Source organism: Ambystoma mexicanum, chromosome 3p (assembly GCF_040938575.1).
Source record: "Ambystoma mexicanum isolate Mex_15411 chromosome 3p, UKY_AmexF1_1, whole genome shotgun sequence".
Lineage (NCBI taxonomy): Eukaryota > Metazoa > Chordata > Amphibia > Caudata > Ambystomatidae > Ambystoma > Ambystoma mexicanum.
In genome coordinates, this window is record NC_090925.1 from 875,166,828 (window position 1) to 875,180,698 (window position 13,871).

The 13,871-nt window shown below is 42.3% G+C and overlaps 1 protein-coding gene across 1 annotated transcript in view; it reads right to left on the bottom strand.

Annotated features, from left to right (window-relative positions):
- Positions 1–13,871, bottom strand: part of LOC138581044 (sulfotransferase 1 family member D1-like) — a 169,616-nt gene that overhangs the window by 6,503 nt on the left and 149,242 nt on the right. The window contains exons 4-7 of the mRNA XM_069652072.1: positions 6,781–6,878; positions 5,722–5,848; positions 3,135–3,229; positions 2,808–2,988 (exon numbers count right to left, since the gene is read on the bottom strand). Of these exons, the coding sequence (XP_069508173.1) occupies positions 2,808–2,988; positions 3,135–3,229; positions 5,722–5,848; positions 6,781–6,878 (501 nt within the window). The remainder of the gene's footprint in view (positions 1–2,807; positions 2,989–3,134; positions 3,230–5,721; positions 5,849–6,780; positions 6,879–13,871) is intronic.

Here is a 13,871-nt window from a genome sequence, read left to right on the forward strand (position 1 = left end):
GACTCATAAACTGTGGGCTTTTTGTCATGCTCCATCATTTTTGACCATTTGATAACCTTATGGGCATTTCCTGAAACCATTAAATGACAATTAATTTCCAGTTTAAGTTTATGGATAAAAGTCAGTGATCACTGGACTGTATATTTAATACGTCAAAGCCATCTACCTTACACGAGTCCTTAGCCATTATCAGTATGTCATCTATTCTATTACTGAGCTGCCATTTACCCCCGAAAATGTATGATGAGCAGGCTGATCTGATCTTTTTTCCCAATTATATTGATTGTACATGTTGTTTACTTTCATGTTGGAACGCTAAAATAGTTATTGTTACTACAATGGTGCACTGTAAGGAAAAATGGACTGCACTTATTTCAACAATGCCATTGATTTCAACAGAGACGATGTGCACCAGTTTTAAATGTGGTAGTATAGTACTAATTTCAATAGTGACACTAATTTCAACAATGTCACCAGTCTTAAATGATGCTAACATGAAGCATGTGCTATACTAGTACTGATGTGTGGCATTGAGGGTAACCCAAAGGGAGTTCGCTTTAGGGGCTTCAGGCATGAAAATATTCATATTTCAGCATGTGCATGGCTTGCCTGGACAGCTTTGCTTGTAAGGGTTTGATTCAGTAAAAGCAAAAAAACTGAGAATTAAAGGGTCAGCAGCCCGCTTTGCGCACTAAGTAGATGACAGGCCTTGGGAGTGAACATAGCATTGTCCAGAAGTGGAGGAAGAAAGGATGGCATGTAACATTTTCTTCCGACCACAGGAAGATATGGGTGCAGCTTGCCAAAAGTCAGAAGAGGTGAGATGGTGCTACAAGACTCTTGAATATTCCCAAAGGGTCTGTCACATGTTTAATGACACACAAAGGCTAGGGAAGGAAATGACATCGCCTGGGAGGTGGATAGAAATGCCCAGCATCTATAGGTCCTGGGCTGGGTTTTGAAAGAAGAGGTATAAGCAACTGCAAGCCCGGGGGCAGGGCTTTTTGACCTACTGCTGAATCCATGAAGGGCTGCTGCCTGTTGACGATTCCACAAAGCTTGTGGGCCGATGAAATTTACAAGGGTTACTTTTGACCTAGGCTTTCCACATACGTCTGTGGCCTGGTTTTTGACGGGGCCTGCCCTGTCCATCGCATTTAAAAGAACAAGGTTTAGATTCTACACGCTCTAATTGAGAAAAAGATAAAGTTGAGGCTGCATGTTTTATAATTTGAAAGGCTTTCCTCGTGTGTGAGTGTCAAGCTGAACTGTGTCATCGGAGCCTAAGGCATGTCGGCAAGCCTTGCTGGGCTTTGAAGGTTGCTGTGAGCAGGACTGTTATCTTTGTGCTGGAACGGCAGACAGGACAGCAATAGCTGGGATTCCGAGCCAAAAGGTATCAACTAGTGCCGAAAGGGTCTCATTTAAAGTTGCAAGTGAGTATTAATAGGGTTGAAAAAGATTTGGAATGTTTTCCAAGGGGTGATTTTGGTCAGGTCTGACTGACCTAAAAGGCAATTCCCTTTTTTCTTCATGGTACCTGAAGACACAAAAGCTGCCTGGATGTAAACTGATTATGGGAATAATTCTGCTATGCAAGGAAATTCATTATCTCTAACCTCAGACTAACCTGACTCTTAGCTAGGGGTTAGATAGGGTATACGAGGGCTGGTTCCTGAAGTTCAACTGATTTCATTACCAACTGAAGTCCATGCTAAGGAATGTCCCAAATTCATCCTCAATCTACTAATAGTATACAAGGGGAAATGTTAAGGGATGTTAATCTATAGTATATAAACTATTAATGAATACTAAATAGCTTTTAGAACTCAAAGAAAATTGTCAGTGTGTAATTGCATGTTCTGTTTTTTTTTCTAATAACAAAATGCATAGTTGAAGTGATGTGCTGCTGATGATTTTGAGATATGCTGTGCATGTAAATGTCTAATTGTGTTGAAGCTGTGCATATAAAGATGTTACATTCTAAGCCTATATAGTAGTCTATTATTGTTTGGCCTGGTCAATTTGTAATATATAGTGTGGCAATTTGGTGAGTGTCTAGTGTAGTATAAGGCCTTCTGAGGCATAAGGCCTTCTAGATAACTGCATTCCTCTGGTACCGACTCCTTGCGTGTGACGCGATTTGCTAAACGGAGATCAGATGGTTGATCGCTTTCCTCAGCAGGCTCCCTTCTTTGGAACAGCCTCCTCTTCATCTAGAGCAGGACCTCCTTAAGTTCTGTAAAACTTCAAGACCTTCCTCTTTACCTCTTCCTTCCCTCCCGCCCCTGCTAATTGCACAGTAGCTTGACTGGTGTGCAGGGCCCTTCTGCATTCCCAGGGCCCTCACCTCCCACAACCTATCATCCAGCTGCTGTCTATCCTCTACACTTGCCTCGGCTCACCCTTCAACACTGATGGTTGCACTTACATTTCTTCATAGCACTTCACCTGCTGCTCTCCATGAGCTCGACAGCACCTATCTCATACCCCTCCCCCCTCAGCACTTTCACGTTCTGAACACTCACAAGGCATTGTAGGTTTGTCTTCTCCTCCCCATTGTCTCTTTCTTTGTTGTATTTAATTATTTAACATTGCTGTAATTACCTTGTTTATCATCCCATGTCCCCTCCCTGTTGCCCTGTGGGTGCTTTGAAACAGTATTTGCTTCCTGTATAAGCAAAGTGTGATCACAAAGATGTGGCTATACACATTTTCTTACAGTACCCAGCATCAAGGGAAGGTAGCAAGGGAGAAATGCACAATAGATATTTACCTGGAACTTCATAGGAACTGAAGCTACTCACCCTTCCTCATGAATGGGGACACTGAATGGTCCATGATAGTGGTTGGAAGGGTTCTATAATTAGTCATTTTGTTCTGCTTCATCTCATTGAATGATGTTTTGTGGACAATTTTGTCCAAAACCTCTTCTGATAGGTCCTTCTCCATGAACTTAAGAATCTTCTGGATTTCACGCTTCGGGTCCTGCAGGCAGGGGTAACAGAGAGAGAGAGAGGGAGGTGTACATGTAAAATTGTCAGATGACACCAAAGTTTAGGGATAGAAACACAATGGTGGTGTTCCCCAAAGTAGATACTCCAGCATCATTTTGGGTTCCCTCAAGCTCTCACCTCCTTCATGTCCTCATAGAACAGGTACAAGATGCGCTGCTCCTTACTCTTCTCCCACCAGCCCTTCACGTGGTCATACCAGGACCCGAAACTGACTGATACAAAAGCAAACACGAGAAGTTATCCAAGCCCAAACAGCAGCTTGTTCAAAGTGCATCTATGGCACTGTCTCCTTTACTTGTTTTCATTACCACTTCTGTACATCGCCTATTGGCCTACACTTTTGCACTCCGCTGAGCAAAGTCAGTAAACGCTGCTTGCCATGCGTGCATGCTAAGCAGCATTCACAATTAAAATTAAATGCTGCCTGACATGCGAGCAGGTTGGGGAGTATTTCATTGTAAACAATTCGTACCACGTGTGCATTGTAAGCAGCATACCTAATGGATCACTTGGCGGACAGCAGGCTTTATGCAGGAGCTCGAGCATTTGCATGGCAGATATGATGGAAGGTGGTGGAAACACAAGTTGCGTTCTACCCCTTCTCTTCACCATACAAATGATTGAAAATGTGACATGGTGTGAATGAAAGGCCTAAAACCCTTACTCAAGGCTTTTACACCATTCATTCATACAAGACCACAATTGAAAATGAGCTCGCATGTGCTTATTTCATTGGATCTGGGTTTCACTTTACTGTAGAAAAAACTGAAGACCCTAATATAACTCACTTGATTGGCATTTTGTGTTTTAGTGCATACATGGACTTAACAGTTTGGAATAATCCAATTGTACGGTTTGTCTGGGTATTTAACTTAGAAGCCAACCACTTCACATTGAGTGAGACATGTGAAATGCTTGCGCATAGTCAAATCATGTATAGGTTGTGGTTTCTTGAGTGTCGGCTCATTCTTGGAAGTTTTCCTTAAATTCTCTGGTGCTCATTTTTCCTTTTTTGCTCTGTAAATTGTACTTTATATTTTAAATGTTATGCAAGCAAAGAAGCCCATGTATTAAAGCTGAGTGCAACTTTTTACAAATAGCACGCAGAATCATTGTCTGTAAAAATGCTTAGTGCCCGCCACGTCCCCATTAGATCACATGTAACCTCTATGGGTGTAGGTGAAATTTCTAGTATTGGATTTCGTTATTTACCTTTCTGGTTGTAAAAGACCTTTTACACTTGGCTGGTACCGTAATAAGAAAATCTCCTTTCTCAGATTATTTTTTGCTTATTGATGATTTATTTTCTGAAAGTAAAGGGCTCATTACACCACTACATTGTCATCCATTAGAAAAGGGAACATTTACTAAATGTGCAAATTTCCTTTTAGATATGTTTTCTTCCTGGGACATCACCCTCCCTTGTGCATGACAATGAGTCCTTCCAGTTTTTATTTTAGGATGTGTGCCCTACCTACACACCAACCAATCTGGACACCTCTTGTTGCTTCCAGTTCCAAAGCCTGTCTTGAACGAGTAATACGTGCATAATGAGTGTAAGTTAATTTGTAGTGCACACCATTCTTTTTGGGATTTCCCTGAAATCAGAAAGCGTTTCCGCCTCTCCTGCAATGATCCCACAAGCTGCTCCTTTTGGTTGTTTGGTGAGATGTTTGTCATGTTTGCACAAACACGGCTGTGCCCGCCCTGCCCCCATCGCCCCTACATCTTCTTTCAGCTAATGGTCCCCTATGACCTTGTGCTGATTGGTGCTGGTTGGACCACTCCTCTACCCCTTTCTGATTCCTGTTAACTAAACAAGGGTGTTTCATGGCTCACCTCTCCTCTCCCTTTGCAAGGTTTGTCCACTGGATAGACAAGGCGGCCTTGTGTATCTAAAGGACAAACCTTGCCAAGGCCCCCAAGTGCCCCTAATTTAGGTGAGCCATCTCTCCTCTTGCATTTCTTTATCTCTTAGCCCTAGTATTCACCTCACAGAGCTCCACATAGAGATACTCTTCATCTCACAGCGACACACATGGCCTCCCCACATGATGATAAACAAATGTTTTCCCCAGGTAAGTGTTAAAGCTCAAAAGCAAATACATTCAGAAGGACCATGGAAAAACATGGAATGTGGACGGGGTTGCCTGGTGGAAGACACAGCAGGGGTACGCTGAAGGAACAAGGGAAACCCGTTGTGAAATCCTTTTGAAGATTTTCCACAAGGAAGGGGACAGGGTGTGAGCATTAAAGGACCCCCTGGAGTCTGAAAGCTTTCCTCAGCCAGAGAGCCATAGAACAATAGTATTAAACTCTCAAAAGGTGAAGTAAACCAGAGGGAACAGTAGTAAAGACATCCAGCAGGTTTGGGGACTTATGGACCGAGCCCACACCTCTAGTGCATCTACTTGACACTAAGGGAAGGGGTTGATGTGACATTTTGTCTATCTTCTCTGTTCTGGCTCTCTTGCACTGCATCATTCCACAACATGACACACTCAAAGGGGGAACTTAAAAGGGGAACACTATGCCTGAAGGGGAATGTTTAGGCTTTCAGAGTGAGAGATGCAAGAAGCTCAGTGTAGTATGAGAAAGAACCAGCAGATGCTACAAAGATGAATAAAGATATAGGATTTCTTGCCACTGGATTTACATCTCCAGAGCGAATCACTGTAAACTCCCTTGGAGGCTATGCACTCACCATTTCCAGTCATGTACTTTTCCAGAAAGTTGTCCCAAGTACCAGGTTTTGGGTGCACTTTGGCCATCTGATGGAAGAAGTAATAAGAGACTGCCACGTCCTTGGCATTCCGTGCCACGTAGATAACCTGCAGGAGGCGGGGACAGAATGGATGTCAGAGGTCATTTTGATTCTAAACCTGATATTAAGTCTTCAATACCTGGACTCCAACTGAGAACCTGAAACATCAACAGTGACAGAAACACAGGAGAACCCAACCTGTAGCTTAGTTCAGAGTAAAATTTCCTTTAACAGAAATGGGAAGCCATTAAACTTGTCCTGTTCTGTCTTCTAAGTGTGGCAATGCCACAAGCATCTGTATCCCTATACCAACTCACTTCCCCTATAGGTGACAGGTTTTCATCTCTGTGCCACTCCTCGGCCCTCCCATCCATCCCGATGACAGGCTCTGTCCCTTCATGCCAGCCTCTGAGTCCACCTGGTTCTACTGGTGAAAATCATGGTCTCCTTGTGTCAATTCCTGGCGCTGCAAGTGACAGGTTCTCTATCAATGTACTATTCTGTTGCCCAGCAGGACATCCAGATAGTGATCACAGAGATCCAGGAGGACTGGATGGGTGAATAGATTATCATAGATCGTCATACCAAATCTGCAACCTCTGGGGAAATATGGGTGCAGGAGATAAACACAGGGGATCAGAGCCTGCTACCCCTAGGACTGCATGAGATCAGGGGACTTGGACAGAGAGCCAGAGCATGCCACCTGGATGTCCTGCTGGGCAACAGATTAGGGATCTATGCGATCACTGCAAAATTAAAATCACGAAAAAGAAAAAGTCTATTTTCTTTTTTTGAAAATGTATTTCACTGAATATATATGCAGTGAAGACCCCTGCCACCACTGCCCCGTACTCACCCCATATTTCAAAACACCACCCCCACATGCATATGCAGCAAAATGCTGCATTTAAAATTCAGAATTTTCATCCTCGAGATTTTCTGATTCAGTATTTTGGTACACTACCGTTCTCCCCACTCCGTCAGCCCCATGCCTGGTACCTTGCAGTTGTTCTCCCAGAAGGTCTTTGGCATCAGCTGCACAGGTAGGTGGGACTTGATGAACCTGGGAGATGGGGTGTCCACCAAGAGCTCGGTCCCTGATAAATGAAAGGCACAGAGTATAAAACAGTTCAATTTATTAATACAGCTTGTGTAGATATTTGTGATTAATTTGCATGTTTCAGGTTCTCCTCCTAGTAAGACAGTTCAAGGGATTATTTTGTCCACTTCAGGCATCTGTGTGCAGCCTGCAGATTTAAGGTCCCATTTACAGTGATATACTTGAGCGGCTCAATACAGACACCGCAGAGATCTGTGGACCCCCTGAACCAAATCTCGTTGGGAAAACGAAGCAGCCTTTTTTTGCTCTTTATTTTGTTAACAGAAAAGTCATCTAATAGGGTGCTTGCTAGATTTGGAGCAAGCCCAATTTCCTGTATTGCCGGCACAGCGGCTGAAACAAGAATCAGCAAATCAGTTTCACCAGTTTGCGTTATCCCATCTTACACAAGAAGTAAAACTGATGTGCTCGGTTATACATATTACACGGCCTGCGGTAGCGGCCGTGTACTTGTGGTTAAGTTGCTAAAGCTATAGGAAGAGCACTTTTTGGATGGCTTATAACTTCGCTCTCCCTGGATGAAACCTCACCAAACATTGCAAAAAAGTATATGGCCCGCTTTGAATTTTTATGGCAAGTTTGGTGAGATTTCATCAAGGGTGGGGCAAAGCAATAGGGGGGGGGAGGGCCAAAATCTTTTTTTTCCCCATAGACTGAATGGAAAAAACTTTGCTTTTGCCTACAGCCCAAACCGCTGAATGGATTTTCACCAAATTTGCGACAGGAGTGGCGGTTTTGTCCCGAAAGAGTGCTTTTGTAAATTTGGTGAAAATCCGTCCAGTATTTTTTTTTTAAACAGGCAAAATGTAGGTCAAAATAATTAGTGATACCTGGCTCCGCTCCGCGGACCCATTTCACTGTTCGGTCCGCAGACAGGCATATGATTGGTCTAGAGGGTGACGTGATGTCCACAGACATCGGATGTGCCCACTGATTGGATGGTGAAAAGCGTGAAGTGCGTCAGATTTTTGGAAACGCCTGCCATGGTGGATTCATAGACTTCAGCTGATATCTACAGACATCAAAAACATATAAAAAACACATTACGCTTGTCAAACTTATCAAACAATCTCTGGGGAGGTGAGGGGTGATGTGGATGGGATATGATATGGCTATATGAAGCTAAAAAATTGGTGTTTTTCACCATAAAAGTCTGAAAACGGTTCAGATGTTCGCGAATAGACCTGTGAAGTTCGGGGACACTTCAGATGTTCGGGAGCAGTTCTTGGATGGCTTATAACTTTAGCACCACTCAATGAAACTGTATGAAATTATGGAGTTTGGTGGTATTCTGTGAAGAGGGGGCAAAATTAGAGGGGGGGTCCCACAATATTGTAAAGATTTATGAATGTGGTGCCATTTGACAAATCTGAACAAGGGAGCTAAATTAAAGGGGTCTCAATATTTTTAGATGGCTTATAACTTTTTTGCTGTTTGACGAATGTGGGCACAAGTTTTCAGAAAGATTATAGACCTAACCTTGAATGTTTGTGTAAAGTCTGAATTGATTCTGTCAAGTTGGGGGCTAAGTTATATGACTATTGTATGTACATACATTTTGACACTTTTGAAAAAATAAAAACATGGGCGGATTTCAAGCAAACTTGTGTAAAGAGCATTGGCAAGGACCTGAAAACATGGTTTTGCAAATGTGCCTGTGTTTTATTTTTGACAAGTGACATAATGGTGTTAAAGTGGCCATGTCCACCTGGGACCGGCTATGTGATAAAGTTATTCGAAAGTAGGATAGGCTTGAAAGGGAAAAGAAATATGCTTGTGGTAATATGGTCATAGGGTTCTAACTTCGCCTTCTGCAGGCTGCCATGGAAAGGGAAGAAGGGATCTGTACTGAGCCCTGTCTTCTTTTTACATGGTGGCCATCTTGGAGAAGGATTTTCCTTCCTACAGCGGGACGATAACTTGGGCTGCTGGACCGTTATCCAGTCACTGGAACGGGGGATGAACGCCACATTATTCCCATAAGAATAACACAAAATGCAAATGGAAATGTTGGAAAACGTATTGCGTCTAAGTACGGTCACGTGGCACTGTCCGGAAGGTCCACAACGACGTCAGACGTTCGCTTACGTCGACGGAAGCAAAAACAGTGGAAAAGTATAGAAGTGTTGAAAATGATGCTAGAAGGTGGGAAAGGGCAGAATTTTAAGGTGAAACGTTATAAATTGGACACAAACGTTGCTATATTGGGTTAACTATGATATTAGTAAGTTGTAGGAAAATAACATGCACTGGTAAAACCTATGGAATTCTCTGAAAAAAAGTTGCTAAAGAGACGTTATGGTTAAGTTGCACAAATAAAAAGCTATGAAATTCAATGAAAAAACTTTGTTAAAGGGACGTTATGGTTAAGTTGCACTAGTAAAACATATGAAATTCATGGGAATGGGGATTAACGAAATTCCACCCCCAGAATTACTGGGTTACTGGGGTTGTAATGCCCCAGTTATTCCAGCAATCACACAGGCGGTAATTCACTACGAGTCCGGCAGCAGCTTGGCGGTTATTCCAGCACTGCTACCGCCAGATGCGTAATGAGGCCTATTTTTCCACTGACAAAGGGATAGTGTGTTCCACTCCAGGCATAGACTACATACATGTAAGAGAATTCATATTAGTATTTACCGGGCCAAAATGCATTACAGGGGTTTCCTTTAGACCCAGAAGTATTTTTGGATGTAATAAATAATATGTTGACATGGCTTCCTAGACTGGTAAGTACATTATTGAGAATACCTGACAAATTCTTGTTTAGTTCAGAAATACCTATAGATGATGAAGGACAGGTTATTCCCCTAGAGCTAGAAGCAGCATTGGTAAGAGAAGAAAGGGTGGTGGTTCATGGGACAGATGATGAGGGAAGAGGACGGAGAACAGTAATAGTGGTGAAGGAATAGACTAACCGACCTGACAGATGAAGAATTGTTCAGAGATGATTCATCAGATGATGAATTAGTATTTTTCATAAGTCTCACATATTGGATTAAAGTTGAGGATAGGGAAATACCATAGAGAATGGCATTTGTGAAAAAGAAACAGTAATCTTTCCAGGAAGATTTAGAAAAGGTGCCAAGCATATTATGAACCAGAAGTCTATATGATGTGGGTCTATTGGGTGAAGCAGGAGCAGTTAAAATAAAACTGAAACCAGGAGCAATTTTGCCAAAGCAAAACAGTACCCCTTGTTCAGAGAAACAGATGAAGGCATATTTGAAACCAATTCCACTTTAATACAGCAGGGAATTTCGGTGCCATCAGAATCCCCATGTAACACGGCTGTGTACCCAGTGAAGAAAGCAACAGGGGGGTCATGGAGATTTATTCAGGATCTACGCACTCTAAACAATATTGTTGAAGCAGAGTTTCTGCTAGTTCCGACTCCAGCTACAATATTATGTAACATCCCAGGTAAAGTCAAATATTTTACAGGCATGGATTTTACGAATGCTTTCTTTTCAATTCCCCTTCATGAAGACTCACAAGAGGTGACCTCATTTTCATATAGAAACCAGCACTGGAAACATACAAGATTACCTCGGGGGTACTGTGAGTCCCCATCAATTTTTAATTCTATTCTTCCGATGGACCTATGAAATAGACAAATTGAGAGCACAATAATTCAGTACTTTGATGAAATATCAATGTGCTGTGAGACAGAAGATAGGTGTGGAAAAGATTCAGTTCACCTAATGACAGTACTAGCAGAAAAAGGATACGAGGTAGAAAAAGAGAAATTACAATATATTGCCAGGAAGAGGTCCTGTACATAGAACAGTTGATCCCTCAAGAAGGGAGAAAAGTGACATCCGAGAGAGCAGAAGCAATCATGAAAACTCCAACACGGGACAGTGGCCTTCATTACAACCCCGGTGTTGTAACGAGTCCGCCATGGTGGAATGGGAAAATACCGCCCCATTCCAAGGTTGGCGGGGCGGTATTTCCCCATTTCACCATGGCCCTTCCCCATTCCCATTTTTGCCCCATAGGGCTCAATGGGACTAGGGAAGGCGCTACGGTACCGCAAATTGCGGTACCGTAATTAGCACCGAGGTCCCTTTGCGGCACACTACTTTAACGGCTGGTAAAACCAGCCATTAAGGTCGGGTCCCGCAAAGGGACCTCGTAATCAGGCGTTAAGGGTTTAATGGCGCCGACACCTGTTACGGCGCCGTTAAGCCCTTAACGCCAGGGTCGTAATGACCCCCAGTGAGGGAAATGCAACAATTTGTAGGCCTATGTAATTATTGCAGGGACTGGGTGTTTGGTTACAGTACATATATAATCAACCACTTTTAAAAGAATTCAAGGACGCAGAGATTTGTAAAAGTAAAATAATATGGACCGATGAGATGACTGAAGGATTTGAAGAATTATAAAGGGCAATCTGTACAGCCCCTGTGTTAGGGATTCCAGACTATAATGAGGAGTTTTACTTATTCTCACATTCAAATGGAGAAGTGATGACAGCAGTACTCACACAGAAAACAACATGTGGACATGAACATAAACCATTAGCTTACTATAGTGGGAGTTTAGACTCAGTAATGAAAGGACATTATCCATGTGAACAAGCATTAGCTGTGGCTGCTTTCGTGATTGAAAAAGCTGCAAGTATTACAATGGGATGTTCAATGACATTATTTGTTGAACATTCCTCATTCGCCATTTTGGAAAAAATTAAAAGCACATTGACTGCACAGAGTGCATCAGGGTACAAAATTATTATTTCAAACCCAGCAATCAAACATTTTAGATGTAGAATAGTGAATATAGCTACATTTATAGCAGAACCAGTAGGGGAGCAAGACTATATACATGACTGCACAAGGTATACTGAGTTCTATGATGACATGCCCCACGTTAGAGAATATGATCATGGAGGGGGGAAATTCTATTCATTGATGGTTCTTCAAAAATTGACCAAATTACAGGAGAAAGACATACTGGATCAGCAGTACTGAAGTTAAACTGTGATGGTGAATTTGAAGTAGTGACAAGTGCAAGATTGCCTTCACATTGCTAATCCCAGGCTGCAGAATTAGTGGCACTTATCACTGCACTTCAGAGATTTGAGGATGAGGAAGTGACAGTGTATTCTGACTCCGCCTATGTGACATCAACCGTTCACACAGGTTTTTCAAGTTGGAAACGGAGGGGCTTCCTCTGTGGAAACAGCACAACAGTGCAGCATGCTTCTCTATTGGGCAAGCTTATTAAGGTACTAAAGCTTCCATTGGCTATCGCCGTGGTGAAGTGTGCAGCCCAAACTAAAAGGGCAGACACGATTGCTCATGGTTTCCAAATATTTCTAATTTTGAAGTAGATTTTAAGCAAATGTCAGAACTATGCATATTGATGAAAGAAGGTTTCAATATGTTATCTGTTGTACAGTTCATTGAGTTACAAGGTCGAGCTTCAAAGGACTATGAATTATGGAAGACAAAGGGGTGTTCTTTATCACCCATTGAGGCTCTATGGAGTCAGGATACCACTGGAAAGCCAGTTATGCCTCTAGAATTATTCAAAGTTGTGCTGGATCAGCGTCACTATCCTGTGCATACAACCAGAGAGAATCTTGCTGCCATGATTGCAGAAGACTCATTTTCACCCAATTTATTAGAACACGTTGCACAGTTTATTGTGAACTGCATTGTTTGCCAGAGGTTCACAGCACGGGACGCCTTGCGAACAGTGAGAGGAGCAATCCCCAGACCCAATGGTCCTTTTCAGCATCTACAAATAGATTATGTGGATATGTTGCAAGTATGCAATGTTTACAGATATATGTTAGTGGTAGTATGCCCCTTGTCCACCTTTATTCTGCATGTGCTGCCAAGTTTCTCGTCCATGAGGTGTTTGCTAGATGGGGTGTGTGTGAAGTCCTCTGGTCTGTTAATGGGCCGCATTTTGTAAACTAATCGTTTGAACATATAACTCTCACATTAGACATAAATCAAAGGTTTTCATCTGCCCATCACCCACAGGCAAATGGTATTTATGAGGGGCTAAACAGACTCCTTAAAGAAAGGATAGGTACGATTAAAATAACTTTGGAGAAGGGATGGCTGCACTGCCTACCCCTGCATTGTTTGCTCTGAGAAGTCAGCCTGGCTAAGATCATCATCGACTCCTTATGAGTTGGTGACTGACGCTGCATGAGAGTACCCCTTGGTCCTCCCACTTGAATAAGAACTGATGCCCATAGTGTAGCAAAAACTTTAGGGGATGAGATGCATGATTATTTAACAAATAGTACCCCTAGTATTTCTTTTATTCCTCAACAGATCAAAAATCTAAGGGAATGTCGAAGAGGATTGATGAAGACAGTCAAACAGTTGATCCTATTGACTTGCTAAAGCAACCTAGTTTGTACCCAGGGGACCAAGTGCTTGTGAAGAGCTTTGTACGCACTTGGAATAATCCCTGTTTTGAGGGACTGTACCTAGTAGCTACAACTGCTGTGAAACTTGAATGAATATAGCCTGACTGCACTTGAATGACGTAAAGCTTTACAAAGTAGAGTTCTGACCCCTCCTGCCCCCGCTGAAAGTGAAACAAGAGAAGATGGTCCAAGTATGCAGATCAGATCAGCAACCAAGACCCAACAAAGAACGGATAAAGAAAAAACTATTTGAACTTTCTGTTTTTCCCAAGTTTGTTGGGAAGTAGCTGAACCTTGCAGCATTTACAGACATTCTATTTAGGTTAAAATAGACAGTTGATCAACAAAGAACACGAAGATTGCACACAACACTTTATGTAGCCTGAAATGTTACACACATTTCAGTATGCTGTTTTCATATACATACTCCAATCTTATCCATGTTTAGTGAGACAACACGTTGATGTTGTCACATCTTTGGGAAATCCTAAAAACAGCCCTATTATTTTAAGAATCATCATTGCAATCATATTACAATTCTTGTTCTAAATGTGTAGTTGAAAAAAGTGA